At 42.2% G+C, this 26,180-nt stretch overlaps 1 protein-coding gene across 1 annotated transcript; it reads right to left on the reverse strand.

Annotated features, from left to right (window-relative positions):
- Positions 1-1,308: 1,308 nt before the first annotated feature.
- On the reverse strand, positions 1,309-25,944 carry LOC118229673 (protein Niban 1-like). Its single transcript, XM_035421870.1, has 14 exons — positions 25,729-25,944; positions 13,472-13,602; positions 13,178-13,306; positions 12,446-12,560; positions 11,219-11,383; positions 9,880-9,995; positions 8,535-8,639; positions 6,857-7,019; positions 6,407-6,588; positions 6,057-6,203; positions 5,171-5,281; positions 4,579-4,686; positions 4,099-4,210; positions 1,309-3,652 (listed from the first exon to the last, which is right to left on the reverse strand). Exons 1-14 carry the CDS (start codon positions 25,781-25,783, stop codon positions 2,529-2,531), a joined length of 2,763 nt encoding a protein of 920 aa, XP_035277761.1. The 5' UTR covers positions 25,784-25,944; the 3' UTR covers positions 1,309-2,528.
- Between the last annotated feature and the right edge of the window lie 236 nt (positions 25,945-26,180).

The following is a 26,180-nucleotide window of genomic DNA, read 5'->3' on the forward strand; positions in this document are numbered from 1 at the left end:
TTGGCTAGCTTGTTATCCTTCTTCAAAACTATGTTTACAATCTGATTTTGCAAATAGCATATACAAATTATGAAAGATGATACTTTGTTTTATTAGAATCCATTGAAGATTTTAGTTTTTCACCAAAAAAGCTTGTTAATCACTAAATGGTATCCTTTTGGTAGGAAAATGACAAATCGCAGAATTGTGATTAGCTGTTGGTGAGCGAAGCCCACAAAAAGTTTAACCGTGGGCAACTTTTCTCTGGCAATATCAGCCGAGTTGCTTGGTTCACTCAGTTTCATAGAAAATGAATGGTCTTCTGGCAACTGGTCAACCGAGTTGCTCGCTATGTGAACGGGAGGATAGAGGAAGTAATGTTAGCCTGTTTTGGTTTGCGCTGCGATGTTGACCTGCTCTTATATAAACAAACTGCCTTATGCACATCAGTCCCAATAAATGTTTGATGCAAATCACATGTTGCTCTCTGCTTGCATTTGTTTGTTATCTTTACCTAAAAATGTATATTTATATACTGTGCTCTCGGAGAGTAGCAGCTCTCTTGCTGTGCCTGTGTCAGCGTCTGCTCCACATCTGCTGTCCACCAAAGGCCTCAGACCAGAACCAGGGTGCAAGGGCACAGAACTCAGCAGCCCATGTAACTCACCAGGCCACAGGAATGGGGGGGAGCTTTTTGACCTGGAAATGAAATGTGCTGCGACAACACACTGCACTGGCAGTCCGATATGAAAAAGACGTATTTCCAGCCTGGGGAAAAGGCAGCATTTGAACGAATTCTGGTGCTAGCGTGACGAATTGCTGGAAGTAACTGGCTAAAACCAACACTGCAGCCATGTGAGAGCATAGGGGTAAAGCAAACAGCTCGTATTTTAGGGACTACATGGTCTAACTGTTGGCAGCCGCTGAAGACTGAGCTGTCAGATGAAGTTAAAGTTGTGTGTGTAGAGCATCAAGAGCGATTGCCTGGGCAACTCTTTTCATACAGGCTACAGTTAGGCAGCTTCTTGCCCCTGATTTTGTATCACACCTCCAAACTGATAATCCCGATTTGTTGTCAGTACTTGTGCTTTATCTGTGAATATCTGTCCCCAGTTTACTATCCATGGTGTAACTGAAGGGCCAGTTGAAGGGCCAGTTGTGATCATTGGTTGATGATTGGTATATGATACCAGTTGGCACCGGTGAGAGATGAGCCTTCTGATACATGCTTGGTCCCCTGCCATACTGTGTGGAAAGTAAGTGCAGTAAGTGTGGAAAATACTGCAGTCACTGGTTAGTAGGTGAGTGTTTCAGAGAAGTACACCAATGTCAGCTTTGCACCTCAGGATGAGGGAGTCCTTTATTTAAGTATACAAATCAGGCTAGAACTTTCTTTGGCAATTCTAATGGCACAGAATGACTGTTATCATTCATTTACACAGGCAATAAAGCATCCGCCCACACAATATTAATGTTTCATTGGTTTTGCTAAACGGATAAAAATTAGTGAATCAAACTAAAAATGACTGTCCAACATATGCTTGTCAGATATTATCAAATCATTCACACCAATGTAAAGAATTTTCAGGTTATACTTCTTGATAATAAGTAATTTTGCTAAAATACTTACATTTGCTTTAGGGGCTTAATCAGCTACTTTAGCTGATATTCAAAATTAGTCACAAACTCTCACTTTGAATACATCCAAATTGTGCTTGCTTTACTAAACATGTCCATTCAGCATACACCGATAGATTATTTATAAGCTGCATAGTCATTCTTCAGAACACTGTAAGAATTATAATTTACAAAAATGGTTAAAAGCTTTGTTACTATATTACTGGATTAGAATGTCTGTTGTATAGGTCTTTCTGGAACATGGTGAACTCCTGGCCTTCCTCTGCACAGCTACCAGGAAGATGCCTGACACCATCTTTGATATAAGATGTTATTATGACTAATAATATCCTTCTGTTTCTAATGGAATAGCGAATTTCAGGCAAATGCTATTTGTAGTCGTTGGTGGGTGACTCTGAGAGATAGCATTAACCAATAATCCCATTCAGTAATTTGGAAGCATACAGTACAGGTATACCATGACTCATTCAGAAAATTAATATGTACAACACTAAAAAATGTGAGCTGCTGAAGCTAATACAGGAACAATGGGAGTGCATATAACAGTGAACCCGCTCACATGGAAACACCGTTCTAAGAGTCTCACAATTAACTCATGTCATTTAACATAACAATATTCATATGAAATTATGCTTATGTACATATATAATTTGCAGAGCAAAGGTGTGCTGTTTCTCAGAGATTTATATTGACATTAGTTTAACTGGTACTTGGTTAAGAAATATTTTAGTTTATTACTCTACTGCTCTCCAATATGGAATGTACAGGTACAGTGTTCAGGCACAGTCTGTAGTTTGCTTGGTCTTGGTGTTCAGCAGCCCCTATAATCTTTTGTTGATTTAAAATGAACACTCTGTAATCCCTTTGCAATGCCATTGTAGAATTATTGACCCCTGGTTTCCTTGTTCTTCTCATGGGTTGTTGCTGTCAGGTTGTCTCGGTACCAGATCCTCGACTTCGATGATCTCCACCACCAGGTCTCTGATCGCCCTCACACAGTCTAAAGCCGGCTCCTCCTCCTCATACTCCTCCTTAACCTCAGAGGGGCACTCCTCACTCAAGGAAGCTGCCTCCTCTTGAATCCCTGCTGGACATTCAGCCTGTTGGGCAATGGCGCCACCTTCTGGAACTTCAGTGGTAATCCCTGCATTGAGAGAGAGGGGCGGTTCCTGGACTTCTTCTGCTGGGTGAGTTATGGTGGGAATGGTGCTTTCTGCAGTGCTGACATCAAGACAGAACGTTCCGGATTGTTCCTTGCTCTCAGTATTTATGATTAAGGGGAAAAGGGTTTCACTTCCCTTCAGGTCCTCAGGTAAGTCAGAGCTGGCCTCAACTTCAACAACTGGACAGGCTACCTCAATATCCTTCACCTCTGCAGTGGAGTCGGGCAGGACTACATCACTTTCTTTCTCTTCTGTATGGGAGCTCAGATGGACTGTACCACTGTCCTTTCCCTCAGCTGGGATGTCACTTTGGGCTGTACCATGTTCTTTCTCATCACCTGTGGTATCAAGATGGACTGTACTATTGTCCTTCCGCTCAGTAGGGGTGACAAGATGGACTGTGTCACTTTCTTGTATCGCCAGAGAAGGGGTAATGTTGCCTGGTTTGTCTGCCGCTGGCTGTTCAGCCGAGGTCACCTCCATGACAGGCACGCCGTCAATGCTGGTACCTTCTGGGGCACCACTGAGACCGGGCGACACTGGGCTGATTTCTGAGGGGTCCTCTTTGGCACCAGCGCTCGTCACACTGGGGCTGGGCGGACGCTGGTCGGTCTGTGGGTCGGTGGGCGCGGCCTCCTTCTCAGTGGCCCCTCCCCCAGGTGCGTCCACGAGTGCCTGGCTCTCCAGCAGGCCATTCCCCTGCAGCGGTGGAGTGGGCTGCTGGGTGGAGGGGGGCGGAGCCTTGGCAGGGCTGGAGGGGGCAGAGCGGGGCGGGGTCCCCCTCTCGCTCAGGCTGGCCTGACTCACGCTTTGTAGGTCCGTGCTGTCCACAAACAGGTTGTGCTTCTTCAGGCTGGCGGCCTCTTTCACCACTAAAGAAACAGCAGCGTGCATCATCATAAACATGTCATAACAAACAGACCCAACTGATGCAGCAAAGGGATTATGAGTCAGAAGCAAGGTTAAGAAAATAAAAGAATGTTTTTGCTTCAGCAGCAGGTGCTTGTACAGTAGCTCCGGTGCCATCTAGTGAGGGAGCAATACAGTTCTCTCTACATACAGCAGCTAACATGAACGTCCATTTTCCTCACCTTCATTCAAACTACATGCTCTTGCCCTCCATTCATATTTTTATTCTTTAGCTCATATCAGACTGCATATGTGTCACCTCCAGCCATATTCATAATCAACACCTTCAGTAAAAGCTAATCTTCTCAAACCATCTAAATGCACTCCATCAGTATATTCAGCTGTATGTTATTCACCTCTATAAAAATCTGTAAAAATTCTACACGGATTATAAAAGCATACAACATACCTTTGCTGACTTCTGCGGTCAGTATTTTCAACAAGATGTCTTCATAGACATTTTCCACTTGTATAAAGTTTGTGTAATCAGCAAAGATATACTGATCAAACTTCTGAAGTTCCTATAAAGAAAGACAACAGCAAGCATTACATACATTCTTGTTTTTTCCATCAGAAGTGATGTAGACCTTGTCCACAATTAATTAAATTAACTAGACATAAACTGGATTTAATTCTACTCCATGGTAAGCCAGTGTTACAAAATACTTGGGACAAAATGTTTCAGCTCAACAATACAGAACATTCAATGTGTAGCTGATGATATGGTTGGGTGATGAAATCTACAATTTCAATTTAAATATGCATAACTCTGTAACAAGATGTGTCATGACTGGGCAAATGAGCTCATTGACTGGCTTCCCTGATTGGTTCACAGCCCGCAGAGGGGCGGGAGCAGAGGTGGTAGCCGGGTTGAAATGCAGGAACCTACCAGTTTGCAGCTGGGAGCCAGGCTCCTCTTGATAGCGGGCAGGGTGATGTCCACCAGTGCTTCCTGAAAGATCCTCTTCCGCACTGTGCTGCTGTCATAGTCATATTGCTGGAGGAAACAGAGCAGGAGTCACTGAAAGGCCTTCATAGCAATGCATGTAATGAGGGGGTTTTTACACACAACACTATTGTTTATAACTCCTTCCCCCAATCACTCTGATGCACTGTCTGGGTCCAAAACTGCTCCCACACCCTCTGTCCTCACAGTCATTTGTTGCCAGGCCATGCAGCCGAGATAGAGACCCTTAGGGTACCCAAATCTAGGCTTGATGCAGTGCCAGGTACTTTCCAGTTATTTGGTAAATGGCGAACCTTGATGGACTAAACAGCCTATTCTTGTCATGTATTCTTATGTTCTTGTGATACCTGCAGCTAGGACAACTTGTAGATGAGAGGTCAGGGGCTAATAACAGTTACAGGAGCATTTATGTTTTTATTTTAACATGGAGAGAGCCATTTAAACTACATGACTGTAATGAGGGAAGGTAAAATGTGAGGCTTGGTCCGGATTCAGTGCAGGTCAGGACACTTACTTTCAGGACTCTGAGCTTGGCCTTCTCCATGACAGAGCCTGGTTTGGCCTGGCCGTCTTTCAGCGCCGTCTGGAGCAGCAGCTCGAATGTGTACGCCACGTTCTCCATCAGCTGCAGCCAAAACAAAACCAAAATGACCAACTTCGGAAATGTCTACAACGGAGCAGAACACCATTGTGTCTAAATAGATGTTGGTGTGCAAGAACCACTAACGCTAAACTCACAACCGGTGACAAAACCAAAGTGTTTTTTTCCTCAAGAGAAGTGTGATTAACAGTCTTGACAAACTAGCCTAGAGTTCTAGCTTGAGTACCAAGTCTAATTCATTTCTCAGATTAGGATCAGAAATACAAAATCAGGGGGAATGACAGGTCGCAATCCACAAACTGGTACCAATTGTTACTTCTGGCAGATGCTCACTGTATTGACATTGTGCAGACAACAGAGGGTGCCAGAGGTGCAAATTCTGAAACATGACCTTCCTCTAACCAAACCTTTAAGGGCGGAATCTGCAAACTTCGAACGGTCTTTGACATGCATCACGTGCATGCATGTGCCACAAGCTCTGTCCTTTAACCTTGGAACTTGACCACTCAATTCAATCAATGCTGTACTTCTGAACCATTCCATTCTCTGGACAGTTACAGACACTCTGGGCCTCTGGACAGTTAAAGACACCAAAAATAATATGGGATCATCACAGAAAACCACATTGTGAGAGTATGATATGTGTATGATTGTGCTGGCAGTGCAAGGTGACAAGTAGAAAGTAATGGGCCTTTCAGCAAGTTAACCTGTACTGATAGGCCCATAGACAACCCTATCTGCTTTTTTTCATCTGAGATCTATTTTAGGCCAGAGGAGGATTGTCCGTGAGGAGGTTCACCTGCTGGATGTCAGTCTGGGCACTCTGGACCAGCCGGTCGGTGTTGGAGAACTTGAATCTGTTGCGAAGCTCATGGAGCTGCTCCCGCAGGACATCCACACGGCGGTAACAGTCCCGCAGGCTTGTCCTCCGCAACTGCCCCAGAGCCTGGGGCAAGGGGGGGTCACAAATTAGACATACAACTAAGCTGCAAGGCTCTTCATTACTGAGCAGTGATCCTTCCCTCTCAGCTAAACCATAGTGTGCCTGGCTATGCAGGTTCACTGTCACTATGACAACATCAACAGTGCTGCTGAGTCATAATTTGCCTACATCACACAGTTGGTGTAACGGTGGGGGCCGGCGCTCACCTCTTTGAGCCCGTCTCTGTTCTCCTGGAAGTCTCGGCACAGCCGGTCCATCCTCCCCTCGCACACCTGCCGCGCCTCCTGGAAGCCGGCACTCACCGGGCCCATCAGCTCCTCCAGGATGGAGGTCAGGTACGGCTGCACGTGCTCTGAACAGTACCGCACCGCCGGCTCAGACACCATAGCTGCAGGGTGGGGTTAGGAGAGAGAGAAAGAGAGAGAGAGAGAGAGAGACAGAGAGAATAACAGATTGATGTGCCAAAGTGCATTACGGGCAGAAAAACAATGACTTCTGCCCCCCGTGAAAGAGAGCTCTGCTGTTCAGCTCTCTGCAGGATTTAACCTATTAACAAACACACACACACACACACACACACACACACACACACACATAGACCTAGATCTCCTCGCCAACAGTCGGGGTTTGTGTTTGGGGCTGAAAGGTGCTCATACCCTGCAGCTTTCCCTCCAGGAAGGTGCGGGAGCTGATGATCTGGTCCATATTGGAGCGGATGAGGGCCTCCTGCTGCTTGGCTGAAGCCGAACACTCCTCTCTCAGAGTGGCGAGCTCCTCCCTGAGCTGGTCCTGCACCAGCGCATAGGCCGCCTCCACTGTCTGCGGGCACAAGAGTAGGAAATACAATGCTTGCCTTCATCAGGGCTCGGCCCACAAGGCCTCCAAGCTAAACATGCAGTCTGCGTGCTGATTTCCAGGGCTGAAACACATTACTCTATTGTCCTGTAGGTTTTCATTTCAACCGTAATTTGGCACACATGGTCTACCAATCAGCAGCTCAACCAGATCTCTACCTGTTGAATGAGCTGTACTTTGTTAGGGTTGGAGTAAAAGCACTACAGGACTGTAGATCTCCAGTAACAGGGTTGGGCAGCTCTGCTTTAGATCAACCAGAAAATCAGTTACTGTGCTCCTTCTGCTGTCTATACTTAGTATCTACAGGAGAACAAGGACATGACATCTAAGACCATCCATGGCTACCCCATTATCCCATCATGAATATTCACAAGATACATTGAAACGTTTAAGCTTCAATATAAGACCGTTGGTCTTTATAACCTGCGATAAAGCTTCTACTATATAACCTGAGGCACTCAGCCCATGTTTATGGTAAATGGACTGCATTTATCCCAATAAGTATTAGCTGGAGTCTTTCTATGAACTGAAAAACCCAGGAAAAGTGTTTGGTTGGACATCCCAAATGCACATAAATCTGCCTAGTCATTCCAATTGCTTATCTTATCCATCCTTGCTTCCTTTCCTTGGATCCTTTTCTAGTATGGAAGGCCAAACAGGTCAAAAATACTTGCAAATGACGTTTAGAATCACGCAAGGTCAACATGTTCTCAACACATTGACAATGCGTGATTCCAGACATCAATTTCACGTATTTTTGACCCGTTTGGCCTTCCATACTAGGAAAGGATGCATGGAAAAGAAGCAAGGATGGATAAAATAAGCGATTGGAATGAGCCCATGGCTTTTGACTTGGTATGTGCAGTATTTAGCTTATCAAACCAAACACTTTCCCTTTATAAAATGCTTTCATAGCTTGTTTATTTTTGTTCACTAGGAGCCATGGAATGCACATAGAGTTTCAACCAGACCATGGTCAAATACCAAAAACATTTTCACCCCTACCACTTCCTGAAGATTACTAACAATTTAAAAGACATGTCTACATTAACAAAATTATTATTCAGAACTTCATCATTCCTTCATTATTCTTTCATATAATGGCACCTTTTGATAGCAATATGTTTCATGGAAAATTTCAGTAACAGTAATTACAGAATTAGTGTTTTAAATACATATTAGACCTATCCTTTCAAGTATGCATATTTAAAAGTTATTAAAAACAGGAATTAAAAACAGTTGTAAATGTGTTGGACCTGCTTGTATTCTTTGTCACATTTACAGTAGATTAGTGAGAAGTATGTGAAATCCCTGTAATAGCTAATAGAGATTCTATCACCATGCAGCATGTCCAGTTAATACAACTTTGTCCAATAGGGATGTACATGTACTCTACCAGGCTTGATTTAAAATTGAACAGTTTACTGTGTGTCACCAATGGCAACCTAAAAACATGGGGGGTGGGATGATGTCACTCACCGCAAACCACACTCTCTTCCTCTCTGTCTTCTTCCCCTTCAAACGAGGCAGCAGTTCCGTTTGCAGTGAGGGCAACAGCTCCTCCATTACAAGGTTAGCCAGTACCTAGAGTGCACAGCAAAGTGTACAGTCAGTGAAGACACAACAGAGTGAACAGCTACTGAACACACTGCCGTGCAGGCACTGAACACTCATCACAGGGCATAGTGCAAACCAGTACAGTCACTGAACATAATGCAACACTGACTAAACACAAGTGTTGATCACTGTCGGTGAACAGTAACTCAGGGCAGAGCGTAATATTACTGTTTGAAGCAAATCTATACAAACTATGGGATGCAAGTCTCATGGTTCCAGTCTTAAACTACAATTAGCATTTTCATAAAAAAACTGTACTGAACATTTTTATTGTTGTGCGTCTTCAAATATTCAATGCATTACTATTTGACATAAATTTTACAGAAACTAGTTATAAATAATTAAATTGCCATGGAATAATTAACTGACCAGCCACAATGCCTGTCGTATAGTACTCAGTAAATGTTTGTTTCACTGTGTGCAGTAAACTCTCACAGTCTTTCAGTGAGGTGTTGACCTCAAACAATGGGCAAACTAAAGTAAAGGTGCTTCCTGAGGGACCGGCTCTACTTCCTGTGCAAAGCGTTTACTTCACAAAAACAGGCTCCAGGGCTTCCAGAGCAGCTTGGGCTTTTAAGGCCCTGGTTCCGGTCACAGGGGTGGTTAAGACGTTAGGACGTTAGAGTCCAGGAGATGTTTTTTATCTGAACTACAACTGTGGTGTGAGTTTAAATCACCCATGGCTCCTGAGGTTTCGGTGACACAAGCAACCTCTAGCAACTGACCTGAGGGCTACAGGTTATCAGTTTCTGTCAGCGAGAGATGAGACTCTCTACCAACATACACTAATTACTGTGAAACTTGGGGCCAGTAATGTTGGTAATAGGCACTGGGTCATGGGACACAAAGAAAATAGTGTAACTGCCGTTCCCAAAAATATTGGTGGTTTAAAAAATGAAATACATAATAGTACATCTGCCTGACCTGAAACTAAATTCCAAGACAAACCAATCAAGTTTGATTTGCTCTGCTAGTAACTGTGCTAAAGGTCAGTGGACAGTGGAAAAGCTAGATTTTCAATTCCCTTTTGCAGTTTTTTAAAAATAGACTTTAGAGTCAGATAAGCTGGAAGCAACACAGCTGGTTTAAAGAGACAGTTTTCTCATTCTCCTTTTAAGGTGGATTCTAAGTGCGATGTACGTCTCACTTTTCAAGCAGCGCTTGCTTGTCTAAACATTTTCATGGCAGCAGTGAGACTAGGGCCCACCTGCACATCGCTGCCAAGCAGCATGTCCCATGATTCATAGTGACCCTTCTCCTGCCTGTACGATTGGATGGCTTTCAGGAAGGCCTGCACATCACATGTCGTCTTCTTCAGGAAGTCTGGGGGGAGGAGGAAGGAGAATGCTGACAATTCTGTAAATTACAAAGGACTGCTGCAACGCGCCGAAGGCCAGTCACGCCACTGATTGTGCAAGGTGTCGTTATGCTTTACCTCTTTAGCCTTTAGCAATGACATGGTGAGAAACTATGAGACCATTAGGGAACTTGACACTGTCATAATGAAACTTTGAGAAGGGACAGGGCAAGGGTGGGGGGAGGGTAGAGGGGGGCAGAGAGATTAGTAGTAGTTCGGTAGTATGAATTGGGTCGCTTTCTGGTTGTTTAAAATGACATTTAAAATGCATTTATTGTGAAACACCAATAAAGTGGGGCAAATGCCCACAGCCGCAGTGAGGACAAAAATGCTACTGAATGTAGAAGCCAGAGCCGGGTCAAATATCTATCACTGTTAATTAACATTATTCGTTGAACAAGAAACGGGAAACATAATCTTCCCCATCCAAAGCTATATTTGGCTTCAGAAGGAAAGAAGGAACGATGTTTTAAATGTGTGGAGAAATAAGATGGCTTACAAACCACTAACCCTACTAACCACAAACTGTTGACTGCATCACGTTGCCTTTCCATCACAGGAAACACACTTCACATAGTGGGATATTAATAAAAGGCTAAAAAAACAAAATGCAGTTGCCGGGCAACTAAAGCAGACAACGTGTGCATCTGCAGGGTTGGGGGGAATCTGCAACAGCTTGTAAGAAGATGTGTGAAACCACACTTTATGCAGTGGGGCTACACCTGTGAATTCTGAAACCTTTACTATTACTGTAGATGCAAGCTATCTCTTCAATCATTTTACATTAAGTTCTTGCAATCTTGCCACGTGTCGCTGCTGAGTCAGAATATCAGTGTTTCAGTGATGACATTCCCCATGGAAAATGTATGACTCCGATGCTACTGTGAGCTGTATCAGAGTAGTATGCTGTAAGTGTAATATTCTTGCTGTGTGTACGTATTGTCCTCTCTCTCCTGGGCCAAAATGTATTTACTCCAGGTGCAATGATTTTGGTGTTGTATTATACTGTATTAAGCATATTAATATTAGTGTTATAAATGTGATAAACACATTCTTCACTATATCAAAATAAGGAAGAAAGATGGTAGCAGAAGGTTTGGAAGCTGCAGTGTCTTTCTGCAATCACTTTCAGTGTTTTCTCTGGAGAGACACAAATCGACGGATAAGACAAATCAGTGATCGGCGGTACCATGGTTCTGGTGCCGGATGCAGTCAGTCAGTATGGAGATGAAGCGGGACTGGCGGTCCTCCTGGTGGAAACAGAAGTAGGCATCCCTGTGGTAGGGAAGGTGCAGGTAGATGGGGAACTGTCCAGGCATCACCACTATAGGCGCGGAAGACTCCTCCTTCACACCTGAAACACAGGAAAACAGTTTTTTAACCTGGGGAGAAAGGCCATTCGCAGTGTCACAGTCCTTAAGGATCAAGGTATGCAACCTACTGGTGTGGCTGAGTCCTAGTCGTGTTATTGTGACATTGATCAAGGTGATAAACATGAATTTATTCGTAGATCTCTAATTGATAAAGCACACTGTATTATAGCAGACATTTAATAGACCTGAATATTGTTATCACTATTAGTACTTGAATCCATATTGTATAAAATGTATTGTACATTAAGTATTGCACGCTAGTATTACGATTAATCCTGGAATTAATGTGGCAGATGAAAGGCTAGTCCGTGTCACGGAGTCAAAGGACATGGAGTCATGTCTTTTTTACTTGTAGGATCAGAGAAAACAGTTACAGGCCATCTGGTTTCTCTAAGTGCTTTCTCCTTTACTGTACTGGGGAGAGAACCAAGCCAACACTTGTTTGCAGCTTCAAGTATCAGAAAATGCCTTTCCCAGAGAAGGATTTTAAAACGGCTTGTCCGCGCAAATTTACAACAGTCCTCCTCCCACCAAGTCAGATTTAGGGAGCTGGGAGAGTAACATGCCATTTTATATGGATCATGGGCCCTTGCAGAGCATGCTTCCAGCACAGCTGCGAAAGTGAGCGGGTCGCATGTAGCGTGTAGCGGCGGCCTAAGGGGGGAATCAAAGGCCGCGGGCTCGGGGGTGTACGGCCTGACGCACGCAGAGCCGCTAAGTGGTTTTCCATGCGCTGTGCCCTGGGGGGGTGGGGGATTCAGTCTGGAGGGCGCTCTTTGAGAAGAGCGCTTACGGCGCTCCGGACGTCCTGAGAAAAGGAGACATGGGTTTCCCGCCAGGAAGAGCTGGCCCCGCACACGCAGGTCAGAAGTCGCACAGCGGAGCGCGAGGCCGCTCTTTCGCGTTCCACAAGCCGCTCGGCCAAGCCGTGGGAGTTCCAGACGCGCCAAAAGCGGCCCCCGCGCTCTGAGCCAGAGGCGTTAGCGCCTGCGTGTCATCTCGAACCAGACCCGGGAAGGGGGCGGGGGGAGGGGTCAAATTACTGTTAGGGTCTGGGAAGGCCTTGTCCACCATGGCCGTGTACTGCTCCTCCGATACCAGCACGCTGCCCCCTGTTGGCTGGATCTTGTGGCGTGGGGGTGCTCCTTTTGTGAAGCTCTGGAACAGAAGAGTGTCTGACATTACAAGGCACCTACGGTAGGGCGGTTCCCAGAGAACATAACGCCCAAGCCAGTTTTCCTTCGCGTTCCAAGGCATAAACACATTGAAATACACAAGTGAGCTGCTTGGCAGATGTCTGGGATAAGGTTTACTGAAAATGCTATATAATAGGGAGGCTGTGAGGTACAGTCCACAGGACGGCTGACTCTCAACTCCTATATGAATCCCCCCATGTGGCCCCCTTTAACATAATTATTATGATTATGCTCCGTATTATTGACATAAATGGCTAGCTGTTTTAACAAAATCATTTCAGATCTCGCTTACAAGCTCAATAGGAATGACATGCCTGTTAGCTGAAGCTTCCACACTTCAAACAAACCCCTTGCTAAAAAGTAGTAGTGTTTACTTAGGTTTTCTTGATTTTTGCTAAGTTTTCCCAGTTTTTTGGTGCAAATAAGGATATTTTAGATATTTACAGAAACGGCACTGAACAAGCCACATTTCAACTATCTGTTGTTTATAGAGAATGGTCATGTACACTTTGTAGGGACTCTCCATTTGCTTGAGTCATTAGGACATTTCTGACATCATTTCCTATTGGCTGAACTCACCTCATTGCTGTCATGGCACTCCAGGCTGTAGTTGGCTCTCACCACCACGTACCTCTCCTTCCATTTCCTGGAGTCGTCGAAATAAAGCACGCTCTCCTCGTACAGGATCTCAGCATCCTCTGGGGGTGCCTGCATAGACAGACAGAGCTAATCAATCACAGAGCCATCTATTGAGCATCTCTCCTCGCTGTCCTTAATGGCTTATCCAGCACCTGTTATTGTTTGATATTACTGCAGGCACTGTCAGAGGGCATGGGTGTGAGGACAGGGAGCGGAGCCTCGTCAGCCTCGTACCCTCTGTTTTAGGAGGTGCGTGTGGCCCGTCCGGTGCTGCTCCACCTCCTCCTGCAGCTGGGAGAAGTAGGCCACCGAGTACTGCCTCCGATAATGCGGGCTGAAGTTCTTCAGCTCCGCCTCCGTCCGGCCTGGAACACAAACATCAACCGGTAATTACATATCCATTTAATAATTATAATAATTTAAATGACAAACATGTTGACCGTGAAATAATCTATCAATACAACATTGCGCCTAATACTGTGGCATCATCAATCATCACAATTTGCACACATTTTTTGTGACAAATCAGTGGTCACTGCAACACATACCTGTTAAATATTGCATTAATCATCAAACTCTGTTTAGAAATGCTGTGCTTCCATAATCAGTGCCAATACTGTACAAATAACAGTATTTGCACAATGACTGCTTGACCATTTTTTAGGTTATTTTTCCAAGGGATATTAGATCCAAAATATAATCCAGGAACAGATCCATCAACCCAATTTACCTATGATTCTAGAAGGGTGAATTTTTAGGACTAACTTCACTGTCATGTGACAATGCTTTTCCCTGGATTTCTTAGATAGTGGACAGACAAACTATTTCAGACGTTGAGCAAAAGAAACAAAATCATATCATAGTAACTATTTTAAGGTGGAATAGATTATAAATAAAGTACACAGTGCCACAAGTGACTCCTGCAATATATTATGGCGCAAGCTGTGCTGTAACTGTCAGCTCAAATGCAGTGCCAAATACGAAGGCCAGGATCAAACAGTTCACTTCATGTATATTCCATTCTTCACTCCAAACCTCTGTCCGCATTAGCGACCTTTTGCTTGGAGCTAGTTTTGTGTGAATCATTTTACCGACAAGAGTAATGTCTCTGGATATACGCTTAACTAAGGAAAATGTGCATCCCAGAACTGGGTCTACGTCGGCCAATACCGACCCGTTAAGACTTCACAGATCATGTGCCAGCACGGAGTCTTACTTGCTTAAGCCCAAGCAAGTATGAGCAGCGTTCATTAAAAGACTGATGTAGGGGTAAGAGATGTGCTGTGTAAGAGCCTGGTGGACGACAGGAGTGGCAGTTTGGAGGATGTTAAAATGAGACAGCGGTTTCCTGTCCAGGTCTGGGGCGGGGGGGTGAGTGGGGGGAGGTGGGGGCGAGTGGGGGGTGGGAGAGTGACGATGCGGCTGAAGATGAAGATGGCTGAAAGGAAGATAAGCAGACGACTCACAGCTGGCTAATCAACCCTGGACTTTCCGAACTGATATCCATGGAGGAGCCCCATATCTCAAATTAAATTAGATATTTCAGATTCTCATACAACATAAACCTTGTCAGATACGTTCTTAGTCCTTCCATGTATAATACACTGCATTGGCATTGTACTAAATGCATGTATGACACAGACAGTATGTCATATTTGTTTGATTGTACCCTGTGGTGAGCTTTGGATATTGAGGTGGCAATCCTCAGCCAGAACTAAAATGGCTTCAATTAAAAAAAAAAAAAAAAACACATATAACTTTCTAGTGGTACATACAGTAAAAGAACAGGCCTTTTCCTTCCTTGTCACTACGGTGACCAGTGTCCCCCCTAATAAACCCCAACCTAGACTACTTTCGGCATTCCCTACTGCATACTGAAATTAACAGCAGTCACAGCTTCACAATTCACACAGGGATTTCAGAAGATTTTGAAAATCCACAGCACTAATTACAAAAGAAATTCAAAGCCGGATCCCCTCAGTAAATACTGTACAGATATATATATTATATGATAGACTGGGCTCCACCATTTCTCTGTGCACCTTACAGATGGGCTTGAGTTCAAAAGAACCCTTTTTTCTGAGATGATGAGAAGATGCATTGTAATTAGATGTAATTACATGATGATTACCCCAGTAATTACAGGATGCATTGATATAGATAAAGAAAATGTGTGTGTGTCTGTGTTCGTGTGGGTGTGTATACAGTAGTACTAAGTGTACAGAAGGTAATGTAGTTATCTATTGTCAGAAAATGTCCCTGTCCAAAGCTTTTCCCCTTTCAATCACAGCAAAGGTTGGGCACTGCTGCTTCTCTGCTTGTTAATCAGCATTAAAGAACTGGATTGTGGGTAATATTCTGCTGAGAGGCAAAAGTGCTGTTCAGAGGGTGTATGTGTACATCACAAGGACTTCAAGCAGAAAGTGGAATAAGTTCACCTCCTTCCTTCTATTACATGCCACAGCCATTCAAAGCTAGTAAGTCCTGCATGCATATTTTATTATAAGTGAGATATACGATGACTAATATTATAATCATTCCCCCAAAGAAGAGCCCCCAGCTCGGCCCTGTCCAGTAGCCGTGCCGCGCAGAGTGGATATCCTGAAGTGTCCGGAGCGGCCCTTTGATTCGCTCCACGCACTCGCCTGTAGTTGCAGCTGCGCGCGCAGGAATGCGGCGGCTTCCTATGGAGCAGGAAGCTGGGGACACATCGCTTATCTCCCGGCACATCACCGCACGGGGAAGCGCCGACACCGGAGCGGACTCCCTGCCTGCGGGCGAGCGAGTGCGTCGCTCACCCCGACACAGCTCCGTGCATACCCAGTCTCAATGCTAAATATGATTATTATTATTATTATTATTATTTACATTTGGTAGGCTAGATGTTCTTGTCTAGAGTGGCTTACACGGCCATATTAAGTGCACACCGCACTGCACGAGCAAGGGTAAAGGTATCTATGAATAAACAGTCTAATGTAAGCTGACAACGTATCACTACCGCGAAGCGCAGCTCTTCATGCCAGCGTACAGGCAGCCCAACATGAAACCAGATGAGGTCATTTCCTTTCGCTAATGAAAAGCAGTCAGTACAGGAGAACGCAGATGTGAGATCAGACGGCACTCTACAAAAATATACCATATTTGTGCAGAGCGTACACAAACACTCCAGCTCTCATTTGGTCCTTCCTCTCAGGAGAAAGAAAGAAAAAACAATCGAGAACTCCATCCTTGTAGATGAGAAGCTGATTGTTGAGACTGTGTGGAAGGAAATGTGGCACAAATATTTTTAAAATGCATTGCCTGGAGTGTGTACAAAGAATGTTTTTCACACACTTGTTGGCCTCTGTTCAATGTTTGTCTTTAAATTTGACTTACAAGTAAATGCAAGCATTACACTTTTTCTTCACAAACTTAGTTAAGCTTAGTTTTAGTTTTTTTTAATAAGCTATTTTCAAAATTCCATTTCAAATGACTGTTATAATAAAAAAAATTACATGATTGCTTTTAATTGTTAGTCAAAGTTAAGGACAAATGTAGATTGAATCTCAGCTGCTGTTTCATTAATTTCCACTTGGAGTCCAAGTCCATACGTGATAATAAAACAGATAAGACACCACTGACTTTGCAGAGCTACATGATGAACACCTTAGTGCAGTCATGAAGGACAAACTTATACCATCAGGTGTGCCTCAGCACATAAGAGAAATGGCCATTTGAAATATACGTACCCATATACAGTACATGGTTTGGTCACATTATGATACCAACTGGCTGGTGTCATTTACAATTCATAAATTTCCCAGTGCATTCTCTGTTAGCTTTGCAAATACCCTCACTCAAGGAAATTTATATAGGTTACACTATACATTCACTACACTATACAGGAGTAGGAGTGCATCAACCTCCATGGTTCAAACCTTCTACTTTCAAGCTTTCTCTGAAAATAAATGGTAAAATGAATCATATTTTGGAAGCATTAGACTGGCATGTGGACATTCTGTCATTAAAAACGTATTCATTATCATGCTCCTGAAAAAAATGGATGTGTGTTTTCTTTTATAAAAGCTTGGATCCATAAGCATCCACCCTGGCTCATTAATCTAGTGCTCCCAAAAAATCTATTAAAATGATAATATGTACCTCTGCTTGCTATAAACTGGCATATGAATAATCCTGTTACCCTTGTTGCAGTGCATACTCAGAGATATAACTTCTTAAACAGAACTAGGCGATGTGAGGACAGAGTGGTTTGGCAGACCTGATAGTCTGAGACTGTTTTTCCATTCCTCCACAGTCTGCGAAAATGCGTTCCTATTTTGAAACGCTTTCGGTAGTTTAAATTCATATTCTGATCTCTGTCTTTGCTGCTCAGAAGGTTATTTACCACACCTAATGTGTTAAAGAAATTACCTTTTCTGCAGTCCTGTCCTTGTTATCAAGAATGCACTAGCCACACAGAGTGTAGGAACAGAACTGTGCAGGAGGTTTGCGCACACGAATAACTCTGAAACAGTTCAAACAGTTGCAGTCCTGAAACGGCCCCAAAATAGTTTACTGCAGTGCCTTCTGAAAATACACCAAGATTTTAGACAACTGCTGTGGGACAGGAAAATTGTAAATCGTTAATTTCAGGGAGACAGACCTCATAATGTTGTGTAACAAACAAAAGTAATTCTCAAAGCTATTCATCAAAGTCTAGGACATATTTATTTTGTGAGGGAAACATCTGGTTTGCCTCCAGATATGGATTTGTCATAGGAATACGACAGAATGTGATTGGTCCTTGCTTTTTTGCCATTCCATATCTGCATTATAGGCTGTTCTTATTGGTTGGCCTGTTGTTCTCAAGGACCAGCTGTTGGAATGTTTGAAGGGCTCTTCAGTTTCACATGTACATGACAAAAATGTGGCTTATGTATGTTGGTCTAAAGCAAATACAACCATTTAAAACTGTTCTCCTGAAAACCACTATACACTGACCTGTTTTCTGAGTTTCCCCCAATTTTACCTACTATCTAGCTATTCGGCAGCAGACAGACAGGCCAAAAACAGACTTGGACTTGAAACTGATTTGAAGTGATTCCTTCAGGGAGAACAGCTGCTGCAGAAAGGTCAATGCTGACCTTGACATCACCACAAAATGCAGCTCACTGCGACTGGCGCATGGAATTGTGAATGCCATTACACACAGTGGAAACATGGTGTCCGAAGAGTTCCGTGATACCTGCGGTCATTTTATGGCGTGTGATCTGTGGCCTCACCTTGGCTCCTGAACATTGCTACCATAAAGCCGTCGTGGCAGATCAGTGACAAAACTAGTTAGCATCACCATGATAGAAACACTGAAAATCTGTTGAATGTTCTTGATGGCCCAACAGGAAATTTCACAATAAAACAGATGAATATAGTCTTTACAGAATTAAATATTAGGAAGTGGGCAATTCCGGATTGGTTGGAGATTTTGTTGCATCAGTTTGCTTGATCTTGTGATTTAAGTGAAAGCTAGGAGACTCGGCCTGCTCACACATGGTCCTGGAGCCATTTTGGGTTTTAGCATGTTTCTATGAGTGCTGAATCATACAGCTGCCACACCGATGTTGTGCTTGGGCCACAGTTTTGAACTTTGCCAGTTCAGAGTAGTTCACAAGATGACACAGCCAACAAAAATCTGCAGAATGTTAGGCACCATTAACAGTGTTACAGCTTCACGGTTTTACGGACGGTTTCTGGCAGAATCCCCATTCCAGAGGGTTTGCACAGATCGGCTTTTGATCTCTCCTTTTCATGTGAGATATTTCCTCACAAGATAAGATGTAATAAATACATTTTTTAAGAATCCCTGAAATTGAAATATGCACTGTGAATCTTTTATCAACAGATTTTTGTTACATTTCTAAAATGGATTGTGAAAATCTTTAAATAAATGTGTCAAGTTGTGATGAGATGGCCCTCACCTACACTGTAAGGGCTGTCCAAAAGGCATAAACAGTGAGTCTTCTTGGGTGGGGAATGGAAAATAGGAAATTGCAAGAACCCACACCATATTCATCTCCTCCTTATAGTCCTTATATGGAAGTTGAAGTCCAGCGCTCCGAGGTTCCGCACGCTCTGAAAACCCTGATCCTTGAACCAAGCATGCCCAGTGCAAGCATTGCTGAATACCCAGACCCCTCCTTTTCTTCTCCTCCTGAGTGAATGCTGGCAGCCACATGTGCAAACACAACTTGAACCTGGCAACCATACGAGGAAGGGCCCCTCAAAGACCACAAGGATGCCTCCTCTGCAAACATTAATAATATAACCATAATGACATGAATAAATGAGCTTGTGTACAAGGACTAAAGAGATTTCAGACCTGCCCCATCACAGATAGGCTATAAAAATCTGTGTGTGGGGGGAAGCATTCAACCAGACTGTACGAATAAAATAAATACTTGCACGTGGATATATTTTTCTAATGTAAATCACCTATTTTAAGAGCAAAATAAAATTATAAGCTGAAAAGTACTCTTTGCATTGTAATGTCCCCTGACAGTTAACAGTGGATAAAAGTGCTCTCGCTTAAAAGTTACCCAGAATACTTCACTCTCGAGTTATGCACATGCTTTGGTTTTCAAGAATTCCCAAGAATTCCCAAGGTTCATCTGACCAGGGTTTTGGCAAAGTTACCCACTGCCCTCAGTTCAGTTACAATTTGATGGGTGGAGTCCCTGATAGACAGTGTTAACATTTCCCACCCTTGTAAAACATTTTTATTATAATAATGTGCTGCTATAATGTGTAAACAGCACTTACAAACACAGAAAGTACCCATTGAAGATTTAATGTGAATCTAGACAACGAGCAGGGACAAAATTTTTAGAAGGTTAAGCTCTATTGGTATCCTAACTCATCTAAACTGGCCAGAAAGTATGAGTAGCCTTCACATCTGTTTTTTTAACAAGCTATTTTCAAAAATTCCATTTCAAATGACTGTTATATTTGGGCTTGCACCAGCAGAACCACAAAACAAAATAAAGAAGGGTTTTTCTGGTAAATCCAGCCAAAACTGGGAACTGTTTTTAAACACAAGTGACTTGCTTTCCTCGGGTCCCAAGTTTATTATATAGTACCTGATATTTCAACCTCAGTAACTTCCCCCACCTTAAGAAACTTTTCCACATTAACATTTTTTGGCATATCATTGCATCAGACAACACTACGCCGATGGCTCATACAGCCAATGCAGCGTGTGCTATTTATAGGCTGACAGAGTAGCAAGTTGATATTCACCTGTGCAGCACATTGATAAACATAAATCAACCAATATTGCTTCTAACATTACAGTGCACTGTAAACTCACTTCCGAAGGATGCTGCATTGTTTATTTGATGAAAGGTTTTTGTTGACAAATATAGTTTGGCATTTGTTATCTTTAAATGCATGATTTTGTAGCAACTTAGTACAATTATTATTTTTTTAAATTTGAAGTTACATAACAAATAATAGGGAACAAAAAAGCCCACATGTGTTCTTAAGCCCAAACACAGAAGATAAACTAGCCAGTAAATGACCAATTTCAGCTACAAAAAGAGGTTGTTATGCTAGTGCATGGTAGTTGCTGTCTTTATGCAATGCAAGATGTTTAAAATTTAAGTTTGTATTGTCTGTAATTTGTCTTCTACATACAGAGCTGCAGAAAGAAATGTAAACTGCATAAAGGCAAGAGGCACAGTTTTAGTGACAATCTCTAAATATTCTTTAAACTGGCAGGCTGCCTTCATTGGTGGTGAATTTTAACTATATAAGGAATACACTACATGGCAACCCAAAATCCCATATAAACTGCTAGGCTACTGTTTTATTTTCTATTTGCTAGTTGCCAATTTATGCACAGAAATACTGTATAAACACAGTTTAAATGATCTGAACTAACCAGGTGTTTAAATAACCAATCAAGAGGGGGATTTCTTGATTCAGTCACAGAGAAAATGAACGCTGCAGTAATCATCTGTAGCCTTCCAATTAGAGTAGACATGGCACAATTATGAGTTTCAGCATGTTTTCCTCTCGTAGCTAAAAATAAAATAAAACAAAACCAAAAAAACATTTCTCCATAAACTTCTACAGACTCAGAGCTGGCTTTCATTACCTACTGCTCTTTAAACAATGCTGTCCTTCATCCTACCGGGAAACATAAGGTTCAATGATGGAATTTACAGTCTGGAAATGTCTGTCACACATTGTTTAAAGATCTTGGTCAACAAAAGGTACATGGAAATTTTTTGTTAAAACTTTTTCTGGAATGAACACGTTCATTTCCTTATGATAACCCCTGAAAACTCCTTCATGCCAAACCTAATGGAATTGCTGGGGACACAGAACTGAAATGGACATTGTGTTGGCCTCCTCATCCCTGATAAAGGAGGACCCAGCAGGAAGACTGGGGTAATGGGTTTCTCCGAAGGGACTCAGGGAATGTCACACTAAAACAGACTGTGTATGATGGGATCCACTCCTTCCTTTTTAGGGAATACCACTGCAATCGCAGCAGGTACCTGGAGCTCAATGTCTGCTTGACTGCTCAAGAGCACAAGATTTGGCATACCTATCTGTCTAATGATGAGAATACTGTGCAGTGGCCTCCCCGTGAACACCTGTTCCACTGGGTCCTTTTGTGGCTACTGTTTTGGTTCTTTGGTCACAGTTAACACAATTTCTTTTGAGGTAGCAGAAAAAATGTACACGTGGTCCAAAACTGACCTTGACTAGCCTGATTGTACTCAGTGAAACAAATAAAGAAAAACTGATATAGTTAATTTAAATAAAGGTATATTCATTGTTCATATTATGATATTATTTCCATAATATTGTTAGAGAACTATAAAGATTATAGCCTATTAGAAACCCTGTACTTGCTCATGTGAGACTATCAGATTCCACTGACTGACAAGGCACACAATTATAATACAAATGTATTTGAAACAAATTCACCATTTTGTTATTTATCATTTTTTCTAAATGCTTGATGGCAGAGAAAATATTTTTCATATGATTAAAGACAGGCAGTCCTATCATTTTTTCAGGAATGGATAACACTGAGCAGTGCCAGGAAAATGTGATTGCCTAAAAAGCACATATTGCCTATTGTCCAGATTTGAAAAAGCACATTTGGAAATCAAAGACACATATGACTCTTTCTGGGCTCACCAAACTCAGAACAGCTACATTCTATCCAGTCACCAGCAAATGACAGACTTATCTTGCATACAGATAGCAGTTATGTGTGCATAATTTAATATGTGCACACATTAAAATGGATTTGTAAGATCAGTTTTTGAAATTACATTAAGTCTTCAGTGGAATCCAATCCCTGTACACAGAGGCACGTCTTCTTCTGTTACCACACAATTCACAAAAAATGAACTAGCGGCAATACCAAAGCTCATCCTGTCTCTTAGCTATACGAATTCATTAAAAGCAGGCCTCTGCACTTTCTCATGCATCTCCGTGAAAGTAACCCCAGAGGTTTCTGCTGAGCCAATTGGACTGCTTAACCAATAAGTTATGACATCATCCTAGAGGGTGGGGATCTAGTATGTCATTCTGATTAGTAACAGATTTCTTGGCTTTGTTCGCATTGATGGGTGTATTTGAGTTTCTTTGTTAAAAAATTTTTTTTTTTTAAATAAATCTTTTTTAAATGACATTTGTTTAGATTCTGTAATCACTGCTGAGCCTCACCGTTTCCATATAGAATGTCCCCAGGTGAAAGGATGCAAGTAGATATCAGTGAACCAAAATTAATCCTCAGGGTGTGTCTCAACTGTCAAGTTCTGCTCTGTCAGACACCTGACTGAATGGTGCATCAGCCTGGGGTCCAGTCTGCCTATAGTGTGACATTTTCTATCCCCAACAGAAGGGTCATTATTTCCTATTGCCAAATGCTTCGTGTCTCCTTGGAGCATGGTGGTGTCTTCTTCACACTAACTTCCCAGTGGAAGAGTGGATTTTGCCATGCACGTTGGGTCAGCCCAAAGTAAATATGCCACATCCCAGAAAAATTGAGCACAAGAGTCTGATTCATCCCCTCACTGAAAGGATTCTTATTCTACAGGCCCTCCAGCTAACCTTGAGCTTTGGTCACACTGCTATATTTCAAATGGCACCAATAATTGGAGGGAATCAATTTCTGAGCTTCCTCTGGAAAGGCAATACACTGAACGTGTGTCTGGGCTGAGACAATTCTTAAACAATTAATATATTTACATAGATGGCGTGGCCGTACTGCATAGATGTTCAAGCCATGCATGTTCATACTAAAAGCAGGCTAGTGGACTGATTGGAGGTTAACAATTCATTGGGTCCACACATTTGACTTTTCAAGCATCCCCTATCACATTCATGTCCTAATACCACGACTAGCAAACCAAGCCCCCAAACAAGGGACAGTGAACAGTTTACATGACATTATAACCAATCCTCACTATAAGACCTTACATGGTGGCAAATAAGGGAAGTCACATCACGTGAGAAAGTTTCACCCAGAATAGTATTATGGTCTTGTAAAACGTCCACATTTTTGGAGCCATGTCGTGATAAATAATGACATCAGGATCAAGCGAGGATTGGTTTTACGGAAAACTTCTTTTTCGTTTTAATTGTTGTTGTACAATATTAAGGCTACACTCAGAACTTTTGAATTGGGCAGAAAAATTTAATAAATTAAACACTTCACTGTTTAGCTATTGGACCTGGTAATGTAATTATTTGCTAAATAAAATGAACACCGCAAAATTATTTAAGTAGTTATATAATAATGAATGCTTGCACGTGTTTGATTTTGGTACAGCTGACAGGTGACAGGAAGTATCATTATACTGCCAGTATGGTTGGCATTACAATCAATTTTATGGTGTGAAATATTATATTTGTTTATATTCACTGTTTGTGATGTCATATAATCTTTTACTGTGTATTGTGTCAGGCATAGCTGTTATTTTCTGTCAGAATGTGCTTATCTCTTGGAACACCAGTTCTCTATAGAAAATGATATTATTTTATCTGAATTGGACAACTATGTTAAATAAAGGCTCAACAAACTACACTGTGAAAACAGAAATGCTCATATCTGCAATCTGCTAATAAACTGGCCATCCTGAGACATCCCCATAGTGAAATGAGAATACCGTGCTATGTGGGGTGGAACCAACATTTCACAATGTTGTCTGATTTACAACACATTCATTCTCATGCGATAAAAAAAACTCTAGAAATGCAAAAGGCCCAGTGCTCTGTCTTAAAAACAGAACCTCACAAAATGGCAGGGATTAGAACAGGTCTTCTTCAAAGAAACAGAATCATGAAACAGCACCAATATATTTTATTTAAATATCCACTGTTCTTTTGAGGGAAGTGTTTTTTAAAAAGCTCAATGTTTCTAAGAGGATGATGAAAGACGTTATTGCTCCAGAACAAACATGAATTCGAGTTGCAGACATTTAGAAGCAAATCATTTTATAAACAAAATTTAATAGTCCATAATTTGACATCTGAAACTTTAGAAATTTCAGCTCTAATGCCCATTTGCACCAATTTGAACTCAACGCACTTTTTATGGTTAAAGTCAACTGCATTCGGAAAGTAGAAATGCAAAACATTTAAAATACAATAATTTCTCATTTTGACTTCCTTTATCTGCGATAATTCGAGATTATTCCACTAGGCCTATTATATCTCCACGATCTATACGGGTGTCACTGTATTGTGTATATTAACACCGTGGTCGGCTCCGCAGCAGGGCTTTTCCGACCATGAGATGATACGTCCGTTATTTGTTTCCCAGAAGAACTAAAAAGCACGAGTGGGCTATAAAACGGAAAAAAATAGGCTACAGTAAACGTTAATCTCCTCCCTCCGCCACACGCGCCATCTGCAATATTATCCATTATTTTCCTTGTCGAGCCTACGCCAGCTAACTGGTATTTCAGAAAATCTTATGGCATGCAGAATTGAATTTTCAGTTCAACCACGACAATACGTCGACATCTAGGCAATTTGACGGAAATTCAAATGCGGTAGGCTCAGTCCCAAGGAATACCGCATTTTCCATACAAAAAGGCGCCTAATTCAGAGTCACATTTGCTGGAAAAAAGCCGACAGCAAACGGAATAAAAACAATTTTTATATACAGGCTAGGTAGCCAATTCATTTCGAAGATAATGTAGATTAAGCGTGAACTATATTTAGGGGGACAACTAATTGTTAAAATGTTCGTTTTGGACACATTGTTTGGTTAAATATTTGTCAGCATCATTAGGCTATCTGTTAATAGAAAAGAACATTTGAGCGGTACTTCAACCTACACGTGCGGGGAAATGAGCAGGTAGGCTAACCTACTGAAAAATGGTCCGTTACACGTAAACATCAGCCTTCAATAAGAGTCGTCCGCTCAAACTTTTTTATTAGGTAACTATCAATTCTAGCGTTGAATTTAATAACTTTTCGGTTACCTTTTATGTAGTTGGATTTACTTTCATCTAGAAGACTGGAGGAAGATACTCCCATAGTGCAATAAGGTTCTTCCTTGAATTTTCGTTTCAGGTGTAATTCCTTTATCTCTCTTGATGCAGCGTGTTGCTAGATCTACTACTGAATCGCCCTGCTTTTCGTGGCTGTCAGAAATGACGGGCGGGGACGCTGGGGTTTCCTCCGACCCATTTCATTAGAGTAGTGTAAACTTCCTCAAACTGCAGCGCCGCCTGGTAGGTAACATCTTTTAGATTTCGATCACTTTTGGTAAAAAATAAATAAATAAATAAAAACATTGAAAACACACGCCAAGTGTTTAGCAAAACATTTATTTTGGCTTCCCTAGAATAGATTAAAATCATAAACGGTAGATGATATAGTCAAATGTTCATGGATGAATGTCATGTAGCTATGTATTTATTGTGATAGGTTT

The sequence above is a fragment of the Anguilla anguilla genome, chromosome 6 (genome assembly GCF_013347855.1).
Source record: "Anguilla anguilla isolate fAngAng1 chromosome 6, fAngAng1.pri, whole genome shotgun sequence".
Classification (NCBI taxonomy): Eukaryota; Metazoa; Chordata; class Actinopteri; order Anguilliformes; family Anguillidae; genus Anguilla; species Anguilla anguilla.

Bases quoted from the DNA above. Each gene is read 5' to 3' on its own strand.
- LOC118229673 (XM_035421870.1), bottom strand. From the start codon at position 25,783: ATGGGAGTATCTTCCTCCAGTCTTCTAGATGAAAGTAAATCCAACTAC. The intron at 6,589-6,856 runs GTATGAGCACCT...CCCACCCTGCAG, and splicing joins CCTGGAGGGAAAGCTGCAGG to CTATGGTGTCTGAGCCGGCG. The intron at 6,204-6,406 runs GTGAGCGCCGGC...CCCTTGCCCCAG, and splicing joins ACAGAGACGGGCTCAAAGAG to GCTCTGGGGCAGTTGCGGAG.